The sequence below is a fragment of the Daktulosphaira vitifoliae genome, unplaced genomic scaffold, assembly GCF_025091365.1.
Source record: "Daktulosphaira vitifoliae isolate Bord-2020 unplaced genomic scaffold, ASM2509136v1 Scaffold_4, whole genome shotgun sequence".
Lineage (NCBI taxonomy): Eukaryota > Metazoa > Arthropoda > Insecta > Hemiptera > Phylloxeridae > Daktulosphaira > Daktulosphaira vitifoliae.
The window spans coordinates 28,643,607-28,668,116 of record NW_026099575.1 but is presented as its reverse complement, the minus strand read 5'-3'; the positions used below and the strand labels follow the sequence as shown (position 1 = coordinate 28,668,116).

The 24,510-nt window shown below is 33.0% G+C and overlaps 1 protein-coding gene and 1 long non-coding RNA gene across 4 annotated transcripts in view; one reads left to right on the top strand and one right to left on the bottom strand.

Moving 5' to 3' along the window:
- LOC126906219 (uncharacterized) overlaps positions 1-24,510 on the top strand; it is an 82,179-nt gene that overhangs the window by 20,687 nt on the left and 36,982 nt on the right. The window contains exons 2-3 of one of the 3 annotated variants that reach the window (XR_007704209.1): positions 8,400-8,635; positions 23,051-23,327. This is a non-coding gene — a long non-coding RNA (uncharacterized LOC126906219). Of the gene's footprint in view, positions 1-8,399; positions 8,636-10,011; positions 10,139-23,050; positions 23,328-24,510 lie in introns of those variants that run through there. The other 2 variants (XR_007704208.1, XR_007704210.1) reach the window with 2 other exon arrangements.
- LOC126906197 (homeobox protein Hox-A4-like) lies at positions 566-10,726 on the bottom strand. Its single transcript, XM_050686564.1, has 2 exons — positions 10,003-10,726; positions 566-2,149 (listed from the first exon to the last, which is right to left on the bottom strand). Exons 1-2 carry the CDS (start codon positions 10,724-10,726, stop codon positions 1,482-1,484), a joined length of 1,392 nt encoding a protein of 463 aa, XP_050542521.1. The 3' UTR covers positions 566-1,481.

The following is a 24,510-nucleotide window of genomic DNA, read 5'->3' as shown; positions in this document are numbered from 1 at the left end:
AGTGCGCGACTCCTATCCGTAGATCCGCCATGCGTGAGCACTTGTTCGAAGTACGAGCACTAACAGTTATATTTCCCGAACGGGTTATTGTGCGCACACTACCGGAGCACAAGTGTTGGTAAGAACGATAATAATAGGCTTTTTCTGATAAAACGATTTCTAATCAATAGAGATTTTTCAAGTCGAGATAAAGTCAACAACCCGAGGCTACTTTCCATGCGACTAGCCTAATTAAGAACAAATACCAGTGATGTTTACCTTTTGCGCCTAAAAAAAAATTGTCCATTCTAAAACCATTCAACTCGCTCGTTAATACGTTTTAAAACTATATTTTACTTACAGTAGATTTTTGTATGTGATTATGATTGACTTTTATTATTTTTGATGTACGCAATTCGTCAAAAAAATAATTTAAATTTAAAAAATATGCCAAAAAAAAATAATTAACAACAAATTGTATTTAATTTAGGTATATTTTTATTTTGTTATATATATATATATATATTTTTTTTTATAATATACATTTATATAAATTATAATACACAATAGTACATCTTGAAATGTATACTACTGACATTTTCAGACTCAACATTATGAAAAAGTAATTTGAAAAAAAAAGAAACAACAAACTTTGAAAGTATATAAATAGCAACTCTTAAAGGATGGACAAATACGATAAAATTTAAATAGTATTATTTTCCAGTAAAAAAAGACAAACAAACAAGAAAATTTGTATTCCATTAACCTTCAAGAAGTCGCGAAAGTAAAATGTTTCACATAAAGATACTTAATGTGTACTTAATAAACATCTATACATCGTACAAGTATAAATATATATATAAATGGAACAATACATTAATGAGCTTGCGTTTTTCGTGAAATTATATTCAAAATGATATTTACATCGATTATTTAAGATGAAAACAAATGTTAATTTGATTTCTAAAAAAAAAAAAATGGAGCTGTCGTCGACTTTTTTCTATTAAAATAGCACGTGTTTCTATAAAGTATTTTTTCTACCTAAAAACGTGATTTATAAATAAAGTTTTAAATTCAACAAAAACAAAAATTACTTGAAAAAAATATTTATAAAATTAAAGGATAACATTAAATAACATTTTAAAATTTAATCATTCGACTTTCAATACACGGAAACGCTAACCGACTGCAACCACAAACGAATTGTGTTTTTTTCGTCGGGTCCTAATGTCGTCCGATCGAATCGTTTGTGTGACTAAAGTTCTTTTTTTGTAGAATTTTTTTAAATCAATTTAGGACTATATACACTTGGGCCATGTATTATTCGTTTGTGTGGTTTATACATAAATTTTATCGATTTAGTTTTCACGTCCAAATCGATTTTTTCTGCACACGATTAATATTGAGATCCACAAATCATAAACAACGCCCTAAGGCTTTTCTGTTCGTTTAGAAAGTAACTTACACCTTGAAAAAATTGTTTATTGGATTTGAACGTGCTGTTACAGTTGCGTCAGATCGTATTCACCGGCACCGATCGTCAGACCTTGTTGTGGCAAGTGCTGCGTTAGATGCGGGTTGCTCATGGCGGTGGCGGCCGATGGCTGTTGTTGGTGATTCAACATGAGTTGTTGCATTTGGTGCTGTTGTTGTAGATGCGATTGGCCGTGTTGCATTGACACGGGGTTATTGTGTGACGTCACCGGAGACTGCGTCTGCTGTTGTACCGACATCATCGTGTCGGCCGACAATCTCAGTTCAGGTTGTTGTTGGGGCGACATGTCGTGCATGTCGATTTTCGTCAACGGGGGCGAACACTGCGGCACACTTTGGTTGATGTTGTTGTTGTTGCTGTTGTTGTTGTTGTTGCTGTTGTTGTTGTTATTGTTTTTGGCCCGTGACTTTTTTCCAGCCGGCTGCGTGCTGCCGTTTTTCCGGCGCACGTTCTTCGTGTTGGGCAAGTGGTTGTCCTTCTTGTACTTCATACGCCTGTTTTGGAACCAAATCTTGATCTGTCGTTCGGACAGCACCAGCGAGTGTGCGATCTCTATCCTCCGCCGCCTGGTCAGGTACTTGTTGAAGTGGAATTCCTTTTCCAGTTCCAACACCTGGTATCTGGTGTACGCTGTTCTCTGTCTCTTAACGTCCACCGGTTGATAGGTGCCATTTGCTACGACAAAAAAAAAAAATAAAATGAAAATATAAGTGTCTGTAGATTATCGAGGTAAACATTTTAGGCTATTAAAAGTGACAAGAGGAGGAGAGAAGCGTTTTTTTCACTAATTTTTTTTTTTTTATTAAAACTCGACTAACGCATTAAAGTATAATATTTGTACGTACGTGGGTAGGTGCAGCAGGTACGTGTAGAGTTTATGCATATGCGCGTGTATAATACTGTCTGCCGTGTGATTGTCGGATATTATTAATAATATTATATTGGGTATTATCGAAAAGCCGGGGGACAGCCATCATGGTAGAGCGTTGGGTCGGCGGCCAACAAGGGCGTGGTAGCATGTACACGGCGGCGGTCCTTAAATGGGGGAACGTAACAAACGTTGCCGAACGTTTCTCCGGCTATTGTTGTACGACGTTGCCGGTCTCGGCCCTCGCCTTCTTTCCTTTGTAACGCCGACACTACAACACTAAACCCACTGTTAATAGACGAGTACTGTATGGCCGGCTAAACTTTCCCATGTTATTAATAATATCGGTCCGGTGTTAGAAAATAAACAAAATAATTGACGGGTGCTCAGACTGCACGACCTTGTGGCTCGTTAAGACTTAGGCGGGTGAGCTCTAGTTCGTCGAATTGTCGTCGAGAGAGAGAAATGACGACCGGCGGGCGTTGTCGCGTTGTCAGTGGATCGCTACGTTGTGTGTGTGTGTACGCCGCCGTTGCAATTTTTTACCACACGGTAAACATTGAGTAATAAAATAGCGCAAACCATTTGCCATGAAATTTGTCGGCAGTACGTTCAAAGCGCGCAAAGCTTTCCCAATGAAATTACATCTGAAAAACCAATTCAAACAGCAGCGTGAATACGCACGTGCCGATTTTGTACGCGTGTGGTTTATAAATAAACAGTCTCATTTGAATTATTACTATTTATCATGTGCAACAACTTTGCATACGATTAATCGCAATTTGCATTCCGAGCACGAGCGACCGCACAGGTCCGTACGCCTACGGAGTACGCGCGTGAAAAAAACGTGCAAGTGTAGGGGTACATCATTATGGAAATACGTTTCGAGAGGCTAATGNGGTACATCGTTATGGAAATACGTTTCGAGAGGCTAATGAGGTCCAAGGACGAGCGCAATCCGACCGACGTCGGCTATTTGTGCTCGTCTCGGAGTTTGTATGACGACGCGGTTCGTGCGCGAAAATGAGCAAAGGCGATGTGCGCGCCAATAGACTGAAACACCACACACTCGACATTGAACTGTACGCGGAGGGTCGATGAATAGACAAACGCAAATACCGATCCGCGTTAAGGACACACTCTTTCCGGGACAATACCACCACCGACCGTAAGTACACGGCGCGTATTATAAATTCGACGTGATAAATCGGTGGTACTTAAGTAGGTGCCATGTCTCGGCCGCGAGGGGACCACCGGCGAGGTGTTGTACCGGTTCTCGGGGGTTACAAATGAGCTTGTGACGTCGCTGTACACGCACACAACGCATTTATCAATAGCACGTAAAATATTATGTGTTGCCTAAAGATGTTCAAATTAGCAATGAATAGGACTCGATCGAACGTAATATTAATGTACAACGGCGTATAGGACCGACATTATTTCTCGTGACCTCCGAAATGGGTGTTTTGAGCCCCCGTGAACGCATGTGTGTACACCGCTATCATTAAACACATACTCCTCGCACAAAGACCGCCCCGTCCAACGATATTAATCTCGGCCGCGGTCTGTGTAAGCTGCGGCCGGTCCTCGCGGGTGAGGTCCGAAATTATAAATCGCCTGCCATCGCGTACACGCACATCGTACACTCGTGAAAAAGGCGTTTATCATTAGAATATTATTTACACCGCCGTAGTATTGTCATACACGATTCTTCCCCCCCCACCACCACCCCCGGGCACTAGAACCGCAGCGATTTCTATAGATCGGTTGGTAATATTTTACACTCTAATGTGTAATTTACATTACATTCTAATACGTGTATAAGTTATTACTGGAATTGTCGAAGGGTCAAACGGACACGGCACGACAACATANGTTATTACTGGAATTGTCGAAGGGTCAAACGGACACGGCACGACAACATACACACACACACACACACACACACTGGCCGAGTACGAAGACCTTGGAGGACGCGGTCGTAAAAAACGCTCCGATGATCGATAGGAGCGATTGTTATTGAATTGCACGCTATTAGTCGTGTGGAACAAGTACGGCCCCACTCCGACGACGGCGTAAAGCGATTTGTCAACTTAACATTTCGATTGTATTACCGTACATTGTATTGATACAACAACGCACTGTACACGACATCGCGTCGGAGACCTCATTAAACGATAGGCGACTTGCGGCTGTTGTCGCGACAAGTCTCTGAACGACCAAAAGACATTCGTAGAAAACACGGTAGGTGCGCCGGATTGCGTAATAGCGATTTGAAAAACTTCCAGAAGACTCTAAACCAGTGGTGGTTTAGTCAAACTTTTAAGTACCTTACGGATATTGATGGTACTCGTCGAAGGAATTCGGCAAACGTGTTTAAATATCAATCAAGAACAATTCACTTGCACAGCGAGTTGTACACAGTTTATGAACACGTAACTACGTCGCAACGATAAAATAGCCGAGTGTATCTGTTGATATGCAGTCCTAACGGTTTATGAATGGCACTTTTCTTACGGAAATAAAAAGTTCGCAACGCTTCTCGAGAAAGCTGACAGTGTAATGAGGTTAACAATGTACGCGTGTGATAACGGCGGTCGTTTTATGTGCAAACTGTGACGACGGTGTTATAATGTATTCGCGGACACGCCGACAATGTTCAAACGAATATCACTACGGGAGACGTGTGTCACTTTGGCTGTGAATTTTCGACAATATTTTCGGGTATGTCGCGGCGAAAAAGGCGCACACAAAGGTTTTGGCTTTTTATCGCGAGTGCGTGTTTATATTCCATTGGGTTTCCTCCGCTCGCATACCCTGCGAACGGTATAACGGGGCAGATGCTTCTGACCCCGTTGAATCATTAATCAAATACGTGTCGTGAATGAAAACTGCACAAACACAACAGTCGCACGAGGAAAAGGCCACAAAGCGGCCGTAACGGGAGAAGAAAAAGAAATGAAAAAAAAAAAAAAGACACTGTGAATAGATAGAAGAAAACAATTTTAAGCGTCGTGTGACGACAACGTTCAACACAATCGGCGAGAGTGGCAAATTCCGAAAGAGTACATCAGCCCTGAAAAAAAAATAATTGTATTTTTCAAGTGCGCAGTAAACTGCCGAGTCGTCGGCTTTTCTGTGCGTTTGAGGAACGTGACGCATGTTTTCGGCCACTGAGTATTAACTGTTATTTTGTTCTTGTTTACAATTTCGAAATTCGTGTCGACGCACGTCACACGCGTTTGACGTAAAAATGCAAATGCGCTCTTTGCTAACGACTTGAGGTCTACCGAGCCGCATGACCCCAAGTTCAAGAGATTCGTGTATTGGAAGTACCGCGGGCTAACTTCTTATTGTGATTGTTTCTAGTAGTCGAACGCGGACACCGTTTTTCCCGAATGGAATCCGAGTGCCAAATCCTCGAGGTAAAAAACGCCAAGTTGCGTAAGCGCCGCACACGGGAATGATTAAAAACTGTGATTTTGAGATCGAACCGATAGCTTTTCAAAAAACGTGACCGCGGAAGCGTTTCTCGTGCAAACGAATACGTTTACAGCGACACTCGATGACGTTCCATCGACCACCACCACGTAGTGTGCTGAGGTTTTCAATTAGACAGTGTTGTTTTTATCATAAAAAGAAAAATAACTACGCAATCGTTTCTTTTTGAAATATTATTGCAACTTTTATGAAGATCGAATTGCGAATGAAAAATATATGTATACACCAAATATGATAAATTACACGTTTATCTGACAACAAATTATATTCATACGTGTTAGTATTAAAACGAATATTTTTTTAAATCTAGCATGGTAATGGTTAATTAAAAAATAATGATAATTATAAAATCTCTGTATAATATCATAAATCAAATTAAATATTGGAACGTTCATTGCGCATTTTTAGAAAAATAATGTTTATTAAACATTTATGGGTTATCACGTTAAATCAACATTAATAGACCTTTAACATTTAAAAATGTTATATTAGACGAAGTAATGAGCGCTTCGTAATACAAGTCGACTTTTTAACTTGTATGTTTTGTTTAATTAATTTTGTATCAAAGTTACTCTTATTACAGTAAGATTAGTGAGATAGCCCTTAGGTGCATGTTAATGTCGCATTATTAATTATGGTTAAATCTATCTGTGACTAATTGTATTCGTTTCATTTTTAAAATGATTGAATTAAGTATATTGTAATTCACTAATATTACATATCAGAACAGCTTTGGCGGTTTTATTAAATTAAATATTCTTAACGAGAGGCCAATTATAAAAACAAATATTCTTTTGAAAGATCATTTTAATTTCCAAATTTATCATTGTAAACTTATAAATGTAAAAATATAATGTGTCGTCGAGATTGTTTAAACTATTAAATTAACTGTTATTCGAATATTTGTGAATACATTTAACTTGTTTGTTTGGAGAAAAGAATAATTATTAAGTAATTTTATACAGAGGTCAATTTTACTTTCGTATGACCAAAATACCAGGGCAAATGCTATTTGCACTGTTTGCTTGAATTAGTCGGACCATAATTGAAGCTGTGACCATCTCGTTATCATAATATTATGTAATGTCAAAGAATTTTCGACGAAACGTTTACGCATATTTCAATAGATTACAAGCTCATTGTCCAGATGAATAATTTATTGATTCAGAGAAAACGTGTCGTATAAGGTCGTTATATTAGAAAATCAAAGTCAATCCATAAAAAATAGCGAGTTACCATGATTTATGTTCATTAACATATACATAAATAAACAAGGAACTGCTCGATAATTTTTTTTCGTTATAACGGATTGGATATTTACCAAATAAAGACCTTTATATTTTTCAAATTGTATGTCAAAAAAAAGAAAATTGTTAATGGAATGAAAACATCTACTTAAAATAGTGCCCGGCATTGTATTGTGTTCATATGATTTTTACAAGTTTATTTTAGTTCGACATTAATTTGAGTTTGGGTTATCCGATTTCTATAAATAAATAGTTGAAAACATACGGTTGAAATTTTTATTGTCAATTATATTCACTAGATACTGAAACATTTCCAAGTTATTTTGTAATACGTAAAAGTTATACTTATCAATTTTTTAATGGAAAAAATGTAACCTACAAAGGAAATAGTTTACAATTGCGAAAACAGCGTGATTATTGATTTTCCGTAACAGATTTTCCAAAGAAACTTTCCGAGTCTCTTGGTATGATAAATTCCATAAAATAACTATAAATTATTCAATGAATTTGACACGAGAACGAGTTTCAAAATGAATAAAAAAAATCGCCCTCATTTAAGTAATTGACATGCAGTACTTATCCGAATTAGATAAACAACACGTGGTCTAATACACGTGATTTCTAGTTAATAATTATTCGAGAATCGTGTCCCCAGTTTAATGTTATTTTCCGCATAATGTTTTGTAATCGAGTGTCAATAAATGTCGCAGTGACCCGACAAAATCCTAATAATTTAGAGTTACTCAACAGTCAAAGTTATACCGAAAGTTAATGGTTTCAGTTCTTATTTCAAAATATTAAAAGTTACCCCCCCCCTGTATACGGTTCAGTTGTGACCAGAATACCTATTTTACACGCGTAAAGGGGTCCAATACTTTTTCTTGAATGATTGCTTTTTAATTAAATACGCCAAGGCCACTAAAAACTGGTTAATTTAAATTTGCTTTCAGTTTTCATTTAACTTGATGATAAATGTAATTTATATATATTTTAAATTTATCTAAAATCAAGAACTTCTTAAAACATATCTGTACTTATATATAGCAATACTGTTGAGAGGGTGTGAAAAACTTGTTAATGTAAGAAATCATATACTTTGGCGTGCTCTGCGTAAAAAAAAAAAAATAGTCATTCACACGATAATTTGTTAATTGTATTTAGACCTTATAATTCGTACGGGCCGTTGCAAATTACAGCGATGACATTATAAAGTAGACGTGTGCCAGTGTCATAAATTTTTATCTCCTATAACTCAGTAATGATGTATGTAGCGATGGATATACTAACTAATTAGTTTATATACTTTCAGGCTCTCTGACATTGGTATTTCGCAAAGAAAATATGTTGAAAACAATGTGAGTTGCAAACATAATGTTGAAATAATCAAATCTGCAATACTTCACATACACAGCCATAATAATAGTTAACAACAATCAAAAAGATGATTGGGCAAATTTTCACGAAGTGGCTATCTCGTGCACGGATTAAGATGGGCGGTCAAGTGTACGTGCACGAAGGTTCTATTCAATACGCCAATTATAAACTGTGAGTGGTGTAAATTAATTCAATACTTTATTCATAACATAAAATTGTATAATTGCGTCATTTCTGAATTGTTTATAACGTCGGGATGTATTTAATATTACAATGAGATTATCCGGTTTAGAGTAACAATGTAATGATTATCTATCTGTTGGTTATCTCCTCGCCGTCTTGATGATTCGAGTTGAGGTCATTTTAAGAATGTTTTACCGGCAGCAGATAATCTGTATTCAAAACAACAATACGAATGGCTATCTTACAGCGGGTTAACACTCATACAATAGTAAAGTCGACCTGACTTATCTGTTTTTGTTTGTTATGTAATGTGATAAGAATGTTTTCTTTGGGTATGAACACAGTTTTCAAAAATTGTTTGGCCCACAGCCTATAGCAACAAATTAGTGATTAAACATTTTCTTATCTATTTGTTCGGTATTACTTTATTAAAAAATATTTGATTAGAACAACACCCGGTTAGAAACCCGTAGAACATTACGCATAATCCATGAATTGGAAAATGCGTTGATTTCCAAAATAATTATGTCATGAGCTGTAGAAATATTTGGGATACCCGCCAAAAGGTATAGTAATAGATGGCCAAAATGCCTATTTTCTGTCATAGCAATAGTGGGTATTGTTGAGATTTGTTACGGTGGTCGATTAAGTTTTTTTTATTTCTGGCTAGTAGAAGTGTATTAACACACATTTAAAAGAAATCATAGATGTCATGGGATCCCACAGGATGCCAAAACGTCCTATATCATAATTCAATTGTATAACGCGTCAACAAAATATTGCGATAGACCTTGTCAGCGCTGCAGGTAAATTATTAACGAATTTAGCTCACCACGGAAATTGATAAAAAACTGCGCGGTCAATGAAAATTGTATCAATACACGTATGAGTAGTTGATCGAATGATGTGTACCATACGTGTTATGTTATTTGAGTGACCAAATAATTTCTGGATTCGACCTTTACCGCCGAGATACTTGAATGAAGGTATCTTAAAAACTAATGGTGAAAAAAAGTTATGCGCGAATTTTTGTATTGAAAACTGAAATGAAAGACTAAAGGGGAAAACTTATACCTGATACTTGTTTCGTTTTTAAATGCACAATTATATTCGCCTCGAGTAGTTGGGATTAAGGCGAGGAATACAAATTGCATAATTATATTTTTTGAAAAAGCGTCTAAACCTTAATAGTTAAGAAAAAGTGAAATTGCTTAGAAAAATAAAATTATGATATAATAAGAAATGAATCGTCTAGTTTTAAGTGTTCACTTCTTTCTGTCCTTTCTTTCTTTCTCAACTTTAAGCCATAGTATATATTACTTATTGTCAACTGTAAATAAAGATTTGGTACTTACGTATTCCAGCTACATGATTCTTCTTCATCCAAGGATAGATAACCCTGTCTGAAGATTCGCTGTCGTCCATCATTATCGGCGAGCCATTCGCGGTAGTCATCATCATTTCATCCGTGTCAGAATTGTCGTCCATATCATCAGAGCAAGATCCATCCAGGGGGTTGTTAGACATGTGATTAGACGACGATGGGCTTGGTTGCAGGTGACAGGCAAGAGGTGATGGCGACGAGTCGTCTTTGATATCATGTACCATCACGACACCACTACCATTGTTTCCTGGTACGCTGCCTCCTTGACTGCACTGTTGCACGGAGTTGTGCATAAGAGCTGCCGGGGGTTGTTGGGCTTCCAGAGGAATGTGCCCATTATGATGCATCTGATAAGCTCCGTAGTTAGGCGTTGGCCCTGTATAATAGGAAGGAGTTTGACCAGGACTCGGGTACATAGCTTGCATTTGTTGTTGATAATGGCCTTGATAAGTGGTCTGATGTGGATGGCCGTGTTGAGCCACTGCTGCCGCAACCGTTTGCTGTTGCTGTTGTTGTTGTTGATGATGATGATGGTGATGGTGATGCGAACCACCAAAAAAGTCTACAGGCGAGTTCATATAATTTACATTGTAATCGTCCGGCGGTGAGTACTTCGGCTCGGGCATCATCATCTGGTGCATTTGAGACGGTTGATGGTATGGCAGGCCAGTGTTATGGGTCAAGAATGAATTCATCGTATTGACGGCTAGTCCACATGTACCGTAATGATTTCGTGTACGGTCCGAAAGTTTACAACTCGGAAAAAATATTGACTACAGTTTGTAGTAATCCGGTTCGATACAATTGCACACCGAACGAAAGTACGAAAACGTATAAAAAAAAATATATATATATATATATAAATATGTATTAACAAACACACTGACGTACGACTACGACGATATTACGGTGAACACTAACGATCTTAGAACGAGACGTTTTCGCCTAGGCTCTCCTCCAAGACGTTTCGGTGCGGCGTGTACGGTGTACGAACAACGTGTGAGGTGGTGGCGGCGGCGGTGGTGGTGGTGGTAGCAGCGACGTCGGCGACGGCGGCCAACGCGTGTGCCGTGGGGGTTCAGAGGACCGCACCGACGGCCACGCCCCGCACGTGATCGCGTTGATAGCCAATCGAAGAGCAGCATTGTCGCCTACCATATTTGCGTCGTTGCCGCCACCACTAGGCCGTTCGCTCACAGGGCTCCGATCACGACGGCACACGTTGTGCTTTTAACGTGCATACCTTTAGCTATACTTCCGAGATGATTTGACATAATTATTACTATTAGTACAACGTAATATTGTTACGGTGGTCAGATATCCGTTTGACATTGGGCACAGATCGTTTACGAGATATGAATGCGCGTGTCGTCTCGGTTCCACCGAAACGAATAAATAATAGTGTTAACACTATTACAAGTGTAAATTTACACTTTGGAAAACTGTCTCGGTGATAAATTATTTTCGATTGGCCCTGTAATTTGTTTCAAATCATTTTAATTATTTCTGTATTGGTTGCAGGCGTATTAATTCCGAATAACATAACAATAACACTTCACCAAACCGTGTAAACACCATCACTTGTTTGTTTTTTAATTTTCTCAAATGCTCTCATGAATATGCATTTTACAGTAGGTTGTATACTCTACTTGTTTGATTTTAATAGTCACCTAATCACGATCGATTTTTTCATGTTGGATTATAAGAGTTTTCGATATTATTTGTGTTGTCGCATAAGACAACATTTACGCAAACAAATTTATGCAAATATTCGTATTTGTTGTTTCTAATATTGAATGACTATAATTAAAACAAATTTGATCATGATTAATTTTTTTTTTTATGTCGTATTAGGTATCTGTTTTTTAAAACCTTTTTACAAAAATGTGTTCATGGCAGAATGAATTTTGAAAATTATCAAGGGGGTAAAAATGTTTTAAAGGCTCAAATAACGTTTTATAATATTAAAATCGTATATAAACGACATCGTATAACCATTTTGATGTCCTCGCAAGACATAATTTTATGTACCCTTGTTGTTATTAATATTTTCAATTTCTAATAAATCAATAAAAAATATTATCAATTAAACTCAATTTTAATTTTTAATATTTCCATAATCGTGGATTATATTAGGTGACTTTTTAGCATACAATTGATTACAGTTTTTTTTTTTTTTTTAAAAAGACGATCTTAGAAATATTTTTAAGGGAGGGTGTATTTCATACATTTTTCAACATCGGTACTTTTTTCGACTGAAGAGACCTTTTTTTTTGTAATTCATCAAACATAGTTATAAATGTTATAACAATTATAAACTTTTTGTTTTACTCTTATCATCTTTCGGGTTTAAGGTGACAAATTTTTCTAAATATGGAAGTTCGCATTAAATTGCAATGGATTTTTGTTGGGTCGGGAATTTTTTTTTTGTCGGAGGCTTGAATTATCCTTTTTATTTGAATAGTACATATCTAAATTGAACTGTATTAGTAAAATATTTTTGATGTATCTCGTGTTAATATTTTGTTAGTGGTTGTCACACGTTTTTGGTTTATTGAGAAGTGTACTTTAGAGAAGCAATTAACGGAATTGCATTTATATACCTTTTAGTTGAAAGGGAACGACCACACGGAGAGGGTTGAAACCGTGTGGTTTTATTAATGAATGGACAGTTCGAGTGTAATTCTCTCGGGACGGAAAACGCTGGTGCGGGACACATCAACGGCGGTAGCCACTCGAAAATAGTACCCTTTTAGATTAAATTTTTTAGTATCATTGGTTGCTCGGTTTCGTCATCCTGTTGTTCATTACAGTAATGAAGGTAAACTTGTTTGTAAAAAATACACTTTGTAAAAAAGTGTATTCGTAGGAATACACTTTGAATAGCCACAAACTCTCAAACGATAATTGGCTGAGAAAAACCGCAGCTGATGCGATTTTTCGTCACGTCCTTATCATTATTATTACTTCCTTTTTTTATGTAATCGACACCGCAATGACAGCACCTGCCGTACTGATCCTTAATAAACAGCAATGGCCGAACTCGCTATCAATCACTCTTAGCGTGTGACACGTCTATCATTGGCGCGATGTTGCCGGTATTTTCCCCTTCTATGTCCTATTTCGCATACCGGCCACCATCGTCTCTGACACCGATCCGCGAGTTGACACTCATTCACTCGTTTGCCAATTCCTTCTTGTATTATACATATTCAGGTTCATTACGCGCTTATTTCTTAGGCGTTGTAAAGCTGTACAGGAGTTTCCCGTAGTCTTAGAGCGGCACTGAATAAACCTCTCTCAACTTTTCCCCGAATTCAATCCAGTGCCTTCACCCCGGGGACTTTTCCGTCAACGAGACTAAGATCAATACTCACTACGGTACTAAAAATCCAGACGCAATGAAATAAACTTATTTTGTTAGGATGTTAACTGGAATACCAATTATGTATGTTGGCTCGATTCATCTCAGATATTAATTACCACGAAACACATAAACTCCTCAAATACATTTTGGTGTGATAAACTCTATTGATTTGTGACCACAGAAGACAGTTAAAATGTGTTGTTTCGGTTGTTAGGTAAAAATAATGGTATATTTTTATTAAGTAGTACACTAGAACGCCCGTTATTTATATTTGCAGGTTTTTTTCGGAATTTGAGAAATGTCGCCCGGCCTTGTTTTTCTATTGGTCTAAAAGTAATATCTAAAAAAATTTGAGCTTTATATGGCATGATTAACAGGTGCGCCCAAAAGTCAAAGTTTAGAAAAAAATGTATAAATTTGTAGCGTTTCGGATATTTCCCATTTATTATTGAATTTCAAAAAGTAATTATTTTTGTAGAGTTTTTTAGTTAACTAATAAAAAATAATTTTTTTTCATAGTTAATAGTTTTATTTTTTAATGAAAAACCAAATAAAACTAAGATTTTGTAATAATTGTCCGTTTTTATATTTGGCAATTATTTCTTTAAATATTGAAAATAAAAAAATTGTATATCACTAAAATTGTTGTAATTTATTTTTCTTAAAATCGTATAAATATATAACTTAGCGTTAATTCAACAGTTTCCTTTAAAATTAAGAAAAACTAAAAAAAAATTTCATAAGAGTTAAAAATAATATTTGTTTGGATTAATAATACTGTTCGTAGTACTTAAATTAAAAATGTTTAAATTAATCTATTACGTTTCCGTGTCCATAGGAATTGTTAATCCGCTTTTAAGCCGCCTAAAGATATCTTGATCTATCATCTTTGATAGTCTGAAACAATATAAAATAGTAGGACAATTTTTTCGAGTTTCATCTCCTGTAATTATATCATTAAAATATTTTATTAATATTATATCTCTTTCGGTAGAATTTTGAACAAATTTTAGTTGTTCAATAATGCGTAATTCGCTATAATGTGAACTATTAAAGCTGCATTCTTAATTGTCCAGAGTTGTTTTAGGATTTTGTGATCTAGCAATGGTTTATTAGGTTTTGTAGTATTTAAAAACTTTCTGAAAGTCGATGATGTATTAAAGATTTTGTAATTTATACAAATCATCTCAGAAATTTTCAATTCTAAATCTCCATTAAATCTCCACGGTATTTAATTATAAGACATTCTTAATTGTTGATTTGACCTTATCTCGAAAAATTAAATTACTGACATAGATTTTAACAATCATCAATGCAAAACTAATCGAAATTTTGTTTTATGAAATAGTATTTCAGTTGTATAATAATTTCAATTATAGTTTTATATAATAAATAGTATTATATCAAAATTATGTTTAGGTCTGGTACAAATAATATTCTTTTAAAAATCATCAATAATTCAATTAGGCGCCCTGACGAACACATTATTATTATTTTAAATTAATGTATATGTATATGTTTATGAAAAAAAAAATCTAACCTCTAATAAGCTCTAATATTTGCCGGCTTATTAAATTTGAATTTAAAAGTTAATTACTCAGTTTTGTAAAACCTAAAACCATTTATATATTTATGTGCAAATAATGATACTAAAATTACAATTATATCTTCTAAAATAATCATTAGCTAGTCTATTTGAATAAATACTATTTTTTTTTTAATTTTAAAATGCCACGTCACGTAAAAATTTACAAGCACAAATGTTATACTTTACAGAATTTATTTGTCTAATGATATTAATCAAGATTACGACGGCTGCGTGATGGCAATAGACATAATAAATGTTAAAAATGGTGCTTTATTTGCCATTACTTAGTAGTCATTTATAAATATTCATAAATATTTTTACTTTAAACGATTGTATGTTTTTTTACTTTTAGCTATCTAGAATTCGTATTGCTTCCACTGTGGTGTGGCGTGGGTTTAAAATTATGTGTACTTAAAATAAAAAATATTTAAATATTAACATTGTCTATTAGCATTTGAATTAAACGCAAAGTACATATTGCAAAATATAAGATTTCAGGAATTTTTTTTAAATTCAAAGTAAATTTCACGAATTGCTCTATCAGCCTGAACATTCGTCTTCAATGATTTAAAAATCAAAAAATTATAATGAATTTTATGTTACTTAATTTATTTAAAAAAGCATATAGATTTCATCTTAATTAAATATTATTATGATATTCAAATGCTCCAATTCTATTCATAATTATCAGTAGTAATTTATTATTGATGTAATTTATGTTGTACTTATTATAAAATACTTCTCCTATTTGAGTATGGTCATCTTGATTTAAGTTACTTGTCTTTATTGAGCTCAATTGATTTGAATGTGTTCATAAAAAATGGGCGACGGGTATTATTTAATTTAAATAAAAAATCCCGCAAAGAGTTCTCTCAGTGTAGAGACAAATACTTCGGTACAATCTTCTACTGCGTTTGCATTTGGTATTAATCAACCGTTTGCATTTCATATCATTTGTCCTCTATTGTTGTTTAAATAGTTTATACATCTCAAACGCTGAAGGGCTGGATTATTTGAGAGTATAATGTATACTTATGTGTGCAATGTACCGTGTGTAATATAAATATGTTTTTGTGACCGGTAGAGTTTCTTTTCTTTAATTCCGTATCAAATAATACGACTAATTTACTGCTGTGTAATGAGTTTTAAATACGCTTGGGGTTTGTATTAAGAAAAAAATCAAACAGAACCGTACAATCTATTCTTGATAAACGTTTGAAAATAAATCCTTAATCTTTTTTAGTGATTAAATCACTTTTACGCCCGTTGATATAATCTGGAGCAGCGCTAGGCTAACATAATTTGTTTGATTCATCACGGACCATATAGAATAAACCATTGTTATCGCTGTCTTATTGTTTTTTAACTCCCATTCTAGATAATACATTGTATCCTAAAGATTTATGAGTATTCTTATGCACATTAAATCAAACGATTATTTGATATTGAGTAATTGTATTATTCATATATTATCTGAATTTATTTTAAAACATGTGATACTTAAATAATCAACTATTTGTTTGTTACACACTCGATACTGTAATGTAAAATGTCTAAGAAAAATAAATGATTTTTATTATACTACTAATTTTTTCAATTGTATTAAAAAATTGTATTTTATGAATTTACATGATTAATCTTGTGATTTAAAAAAAAAGTTGTACTAAAAGCGTTTGATAAAAGTTAGACTTGATGTTTACGTACCTCAAGTTATCGCTTAGCCTTAAAATATCATTAAAATCAATTTATATTTTGATCACGTATCCGAAAAAAGAAATAATAACTTTTCAGTAAAAAATATATTAATTTTTGGATGGGTTTCACTTAACTTGAATGCATACTGAATTCTTCAAACTCTTATTTATAAGATTTAAAGTTTGATAACTATATATTGTTGTCAAATTTTAATAACAAAACTTTTTGACTTCAATGCATTTGCGCTGTATAACTGGTTAAGAGTACATAAGTGTGTGATGTTATAGTTTAAACACGTGATGAAAATTACTAACAAGAATGTTTTTAATCGGTTTCGTACAATGAACTTGTGCAATATAAGTAATACTAGAATATAAAACTATTACTATGAAATCTACTAGTATAAGATTTATCGTTGTTATACAGAGTTAATTATTCAAAAGTAGCTTTTGTGTAATTTATAATTTTTCATTATTTTGATTTTATAAATTTTCAAAAGTGTTAGTATAAAAACAATGAAATTTACGTTTTTTAATCAAGAAGAATAATTTTTCCTAAATTCAATTATTCATTTAAGTTTTATAATTTTTATTTAAACATTTATTGAACGTAATAAATGAATCATCTTAAAAAGTTCTATGACAAACACAATTTTATCTAAAATTATCAAACTGCCTTTATGGATTTATCAGTAATTTACACGATTATTTATAACACTGATATTAATATATTAACAGTCAGTAGTTATGTACTAGATTGTAAACTCTTGTGTTTTACAAGATGTAATCAATTTTAAATGTTAATTAAATAATATAATTTAATTTAATAACCAAAAAAAAAATATTTGATCATATGGTGACTATTAAACATAGATTTTTTTTTAGACAAGAACTATTCAGTGTATTATATCGAGTGAAACTATTATACTAATATTTAAAATAAAGCGTGACATATAGTTTTTTAATCAATCAATGGGTTACTTATATAATAACTTTTAACTGATTAAATTTCGCTATCCTATTTCTCAACCATTTATAATTAAAATGAGATCGACATGGATTAATATTAATTCTCTTTTTGACATTCAAACCTGTAATGGAAATTTTCTTTCTTAGAATACTATAAAAAAAAATATAAGAAGAAAATTGTAGGGCTTGGTGCAATATCCATACAAGTCCAACTTTTACAGAAAATAATTTTTTTGTTCATTTTGAATAAATATGATTTTTCTAAGTAATTTAGTACATTAACGAGTTTTTTATTCTTATATTTATTATATTTTTCTATTTAATTTTGAAAAAATAAATTGCCATTGCTTTTAAAGGAATTATTAAAATAATATTGTTATTACTAAAAAATAAAAAAAATGGACTTAGCTGGTTGTTGTTAAACATGCCTTTCAATTGTTAAACTTTTCATCAAACTAAAAATATGAGTTCTCTCATTATAAAAAATTTAAATTGAGACTTTTCATCCTTGAATAGATTAAAAACAATTATTTTACTACATTTCAATGTAGAATTCTAAACTGAACAATATTTTTTTTTACGAAATTTAAAATTTATAATAGTTTCCGAATTAATGAGTGTCTTATGCTTAATGAATCATTCTGTATTTTATCTCCAATTAAGAAATATTAAGATCTGTACCATCCTTTATATTACCCATTATATAATACTGTTAGTTTACAACCAATGATAATAATAATGATATTCTACACTTCCGAATAAAATATTGATTTTTGAGTGTATTTATTTTTAATTTTCTCATTAAATATATGGTGTAAAAAAATCCTTATAACCTTATGGTAAATGCTATACACACATATAGACGGTATAAAGAAGTGTCGCGTACCCAACTGAGTGATTAATTATCTAGTGTGGGTGCACCTCTCGCAAAGTGAAACATTCGAGCCCCGTTTATTTTGGTCCTATCACAAACCATTGAATTGGGTGGAGACTGGGTGAAAACAAAATTCGTTTTTTCCCTGAGAGTTTCAACGAAATCGCGTGAATATTTTCCTTGGGGTTAAATATTTAATTATCACTTCCCTTATTGAACAAACTTTTGTGGGTAGAAAACAATGCACTTTGACATGCTAAAATACATTATTATATTATGTACATAAAACCATTTTGGTCTGGTTCACTGATTAATATTTTTTAATCGTTGTATTGATGCTCAGCGCACTACAATAATTAGCGCATTCATTATGTATAATAATGTTAATTTCTACACATAAGACACACGTTCCTTGAATCCTTTAAGTAATTACACATCTCCGGCGAATAAAACGTTCTGCGATCATCAATCATATCTGTACACGGTATACTTTCGTTATATATTTTGTATTATATTATTGTTATTATTATCATTATTATTGTTATAAGTGTAACATTGAACATGTTTTTTATTATGCCTGGTAAATTTCTATTGCAGTGTTGTGTAAGTGAAATACTTAAATCGGGTTTTTTTTCTTTTATGAACATTTATAAAGGGTTTTTTTGGCATCTCAATTTTGCTGTTGATAACAACATGAGCCGAAAAAAATTCTGAGCAGAGTAATGTCGGATCAAATGAAATGTGAAGTTAAAACTTAATTACACTTGCGGAAAACTTGTCCGGGCTCAACGATGGCTAAGAGAGAAGTAAGTGAAGTAAAAGACTCTTATTGGGTATCGAGGAGAGAGCGGAGTGAGGTGAATGTACTGGGGTCGTCATCGGATTTTCCCGTTCGCCTGAAAACGTCTCGACGGGGAAAACTTTATCGTGAAACAATTTTCAAAAGTATTTTTAGACTCTTAGAAAATGAAAACCACGATATGGTGGTGCGTCATTCACTGGGCGTTGACTGTATGAAATAAGTACATTTGGTTCGATTAATCGAGTGTTAACAACTCATTTAGTACAAACCAGTGGAATAGTTGAAGAACCGATAAAAAAAATCATATAAATTATTTTTTTTAGGATCATAAAATATTTTTGTTACATGCAAATTTAAATACTTAAAATGTCAGCTAAAGTTATTTACATATTTAAAATTTTAAACACACGATTTCATTATAAGTGTTGAAATTATTTTTTAATTTACTCAAGATGAAATAAAACATATTTATATACAGTGTGATTTTTTAATAATGATAGTCCCCATTGTTTTGTTAAATAATGATTTTTCATAAAAATGTAAAATGTAAAATTAAATTTATTTTTATTAATCATTGTAAATATCAAGTTTATTGTAAGACAAAACTATTTTTAAGACGTAACTTTCAAAATTTAAATTGGAACCTATTATTATTATTTTTTTTATAATTAAATGAAAAGTGTTCTAAATCAAATTTTGAATCGTTGATAATAAGAGTTGTGTATTATAATTTTTTGAGTTAATGTAATTTTTAGTTGTAGGCGAGAAGGGTGTGTAATCTTTAAGAATTTTCAAAAAGTATTATTCAAAAATTCTTCATTTAATAGTAAGTTCTCATTTAACTATCGAGAGTTACCCATAAATAATTTTTTTCTTACAATTTACTTGATATTTACTATGTTTTATAAAAATAAAACAAATTTAAATTTGTAAATTTTTATGAAAATCATTATTTAACGTAAAAATGAAGGTTTCATTATTAAAAAATCATATATATAGATAATATATTGTGTATATAATAATTTTGTTTTAGTGTAAGAAGGGTAAGTGATAATTCTTGTTTCATATTGTTTCACTAAAACATAGAAGATAAAATCTTGAAATTTTTAGTGCCCACAAATATGCGGTGCCCACTTCACGAAATTAAAATTCTCATATCATTTACTGTCAGCGATGCTTGCTTCCCACTAGAGATAAAACTGTCACAAATACACCCACTCGGATTTCAAGTGCGAATTTATACAGTAACTTGTATTTCAAAATAATTAAATGCAAGTACACACTTAGGTATGTATAGGAACGTCTTGAGAATTAATTAGTTTTTCTAACTGTTGACTTATGGATAATTGCGTGACTCATTAACAATAATAGTAAAAACAATTTACTCAAAGCTTTATTCAGTAGTTCAATGATTATATTTTAGATAATAATAGAACCAAATCCAAAAAAAATATTGTCCATTAATATGGTCTTTACTAATTAGAGTATACACGTGTTACATACTCTAACATAATTGAAAATGCTCGTAAAAAATGATACATAATGTAGGTAATATAAATGTACATCGTGGAAAATTATTGCCATGACAATTATTCGCAGAAGTTGAAGCACATTACATGTCTGCTGTGCATTTGTATTATCGAATCGCAATATCTGGTCTGTGCCATATGAGTATTTTTTGTATGTGTGTGAAAGTCTGCATCAAAAATCGCGACTGTCGCCTGATATGACAATCGTAGGAATACGTAAAGTTCTCGGGGGACCTAACATGAAAAATGGATTCGATGACGGCAGCGGTAGTATGACAGCGCCGGCAAGCCGCAGGAAAACGACTCTGGGCATCTATAAAGCTTTTAAATCTATCCAATCCAATTTTCTTATATAAACTACACTATCACTATGTCACCAAAACAACCATTTTTCATCGCGTGAACAATGAGCAGACAACTCAATCAGCTTGATTGTATATGCGCGCCTGCGGACAAAGGAAAATAAAAAAAAAAGCTCTACAACTTGTGGTGAAAAAATACTTTGAATTGTGTATTTTAGTTTAATGTTTTTTTCCCATTACATTTCGTTTAACAGAGCTTATTTATTCTTTGAGTAACATAAAAGATATTTCAAGTTATCTATAATTAATTTTATTATTGATTTATTTATTGTTGTTATGACCACTCCATGAAGGATTGGAAATTTTTAATTGAAAGTTTTTTCAATTTATTACTTTTGTATTATTACAGGAAAAAATTTATTATAGATCATAAAAATCCTACCCAAAAGTATCATTATATAGGATTATTTTTAAAGTATCCTTCTAGGATACCTCTAAGAAATATGACATTTTCGTATAATAATGTGTCAAAAATTATGCAAATAACTCAACAGCTATGCTAGTTTAAGTTTATTATTTTGTTTTTCAAATATTTATTAGAAATTAACCGTTTCTGTTAGTCTTCGACAATCGCTCAGTAAGGAATGTGCGATATAATCAAAATCAGGAATCGCGATGACTTCGATAATGTTAGGTTAAGGTTTTAGGTATTTCCATTGACAGTAGCACTGTACGGTGTATAATTTAATAATAATAATAAACATATAACTACTGAGCGATGGGATACAAGTAGTATTTAAATGTGTCCATCATATGCTTCGTATTTAGACAGATCGCGCGCATAATCGATTTACGTCGCCGATCGATCAATCGGATATCAAAATATTTTTTATGTAAATCCGTTTTCACTGTGTTTTCGGTGCGGTAATAACAAAATCATATTTTTCGAATTCGATTTCCCTGTGGTATTCTGTCAGGTCACTTTTCAGACTGCCGTCGCACAGTGGAATCCCCAGAGGAGCAATACCAGAAGATTCACCTGCCCGAGATTATATGAGGTTACTATACAGGCCGGTGTGCTCGCTCATATTGTTTCGTAGAAACTGGTCTCATCCTATCTCTCTCTTTGGTTTCCCCATATTTGTAAACCAACGCGCCTTTTATTATTTCTCTCTCTTTCTCTGCTTTAATACTCTCTGCCAACTGTTGTGACCGATTTTTGTCGAGTCACGCCCAAAACGGGCGCGGATCCCCCGTAGAATGGTCCAGCGTAATACTGCAATGAGCAACCGTGTCAATGTGATGTTTTTCAGAAACATATTATGCTTACGGTACTATGACTTTTTCGTGTCGTGCAGTATGATCTAAGCGACTCGGAGAATACTTTTAGCGTTCGGTATATTTTTGTGCCGCGTTGGTGGAAAAAAGCGGATAAAAAATAGATTAAAAATCAATATTGTCAATATGGTATACGTGGGAGGAGATAGGGACGACGATTTTGTATAACCGCGCGTGTGTGTTTACTATTTGCACACAGGAAACTCGAGCGAAGAAAAAGGGGAATGCAATGACGTCATTGGTTCACGAACGTTTCAGCGACCTCCGTCGTGGTCCTGGGGGTTTGTAACGACGGGAGCAAACTTCGTGCGGGGTGCACATGATGGTTAGGGGGGATTGATTGACAGCACAATTGGTCTTCGTGAACAAGAATAATAATAATAATAACGATAACGATAACGACAAAGGTGCGCAGTGGTGGAGTGGGAATAAAATACAAACGTACATAAAGTAAAAAGAGACTCTACAATGATTATTGTTCGTGGTACCATGGCACAGGGTTTCTAGAGGTTTTCTGAAACAGAATGAATTTTCATTATTTTATTTTTACAAACAGATATGTATAAAATACGAATTGTGTAAAAAGAAAATTGATGGTGAAGAAGATTATTTTGTCAACTACGAGTGCAAAATCATCATCAAAATCAAATTTCATGAGTATTATAAATTCGGAAATAGACCCCAGACATTACAGGCACATACCGTAGACATGCCTATGATAAATATATTAGAAGCAGCACAATAATTTTACTGTACAGTAAATGGTCAATGATAATTAGTATGTAATGTTAAATTTTGTGACTTATATTCAACAATTGACATGGCAAATAAATGGACTATTGAAATTTTTATAATTTGTATATAACAAGATGTTTTTTGTTATGTACCAACAAAATTTCAGTTGATTTTATCAAGAAGATTTGTTCTTGTACAAAAATATTAATTTCACCAATAAAATGTTTTTATTGTCCTGAAAAATTCCTAAAAGTGACATCAGCTTTTGGAAAATATTCACAAAATTTTTATTTTGACAATATGATATAATTTAAATTTGTTCAGAATTTATAAACAGTTAAGGAAGGCGTAAACAACCGAATTTTCTTCAAGCACATTTACATAGAAACGTGTTAAATTTTAATCTATGTTTATAGTATTCATTATTATTTCAAAATAAAAAATAATACTAAATATTTTGATATTATCTTTTCTTATCTATGAAATAATTATACGGGTAAAAATTATTTTATCTGATTATCGTTTTTATTTGAAAAAATATTCATTGCAAATAATTTCATAGGAATATAAATTTAAAACAGTAATCTACTCTTGGTGTTTAAAATAATAATAAATACATAATTTACTATTTTAAATGGTTACTGAGTGATCTTAAAAATATTGAAATCGAATAAAATCAACAATAATCAATAACAGTTGTGTTTGTGAATGAAATATAATTTTTGTGCTTAACAATTATTCCCGAATTTTTTTACAAACCAATACACAAGTTTACTTAACTATGAAATCCGTTAAAAGATGGAATGTCGAGATAGAGGGTGGTGAGCATTTACTTACTAAAAGACGTCTTTTTAAATATGACAGTTCCAAGTTTGATGAGCCCTTGGATTGTTCTGACATAAGTTCTACTGACTGTGTCGACGAGTATCGATTTTGGGCAGAATGCCCATTTTTAATTGACTGTAAATTTCTCTGTTTTGTTTAAAAATAGCGAGCCATTTGATAGTAATTCATTACAAAAAGACGTTTTGAAAAAAAAAAAGATGAATCCATCATGAAAATACACGATGCGGTTTTTATGACGGGTCATTTCAAACGTCTTACTAAAATGATTGGCTTTCAACATCAATACATGAGGTTTAAAAAATATTTGTCTAAGAGTTATAAATTGGACGTCTAGATTTGGCAAAATTATGGGAAAATGTCAGAGTTTTATCAAATATTTTCCTTGTGAAATTTTAGCAACATCTAATTTTAGAGATGTTAGCAAAAAGCAAGTTA

Bases quoted from the DNA above. Each gene is read 5' to 3' on its own strand.
- LOC126906197 (XM_050686564.1), bottom strand. From the start codon at position 10,726: ATGAATTCATTCTTGACCCATAACACTGGCCTGCCATACCATCAACCG. The intron at 2,150-10,002 runs GTAAGTACCAAA...TTTTTGTCGTAG, and splicing joins GAATCATGTAGCTGGAATAC to CAAATGGCACCTATCAACCG.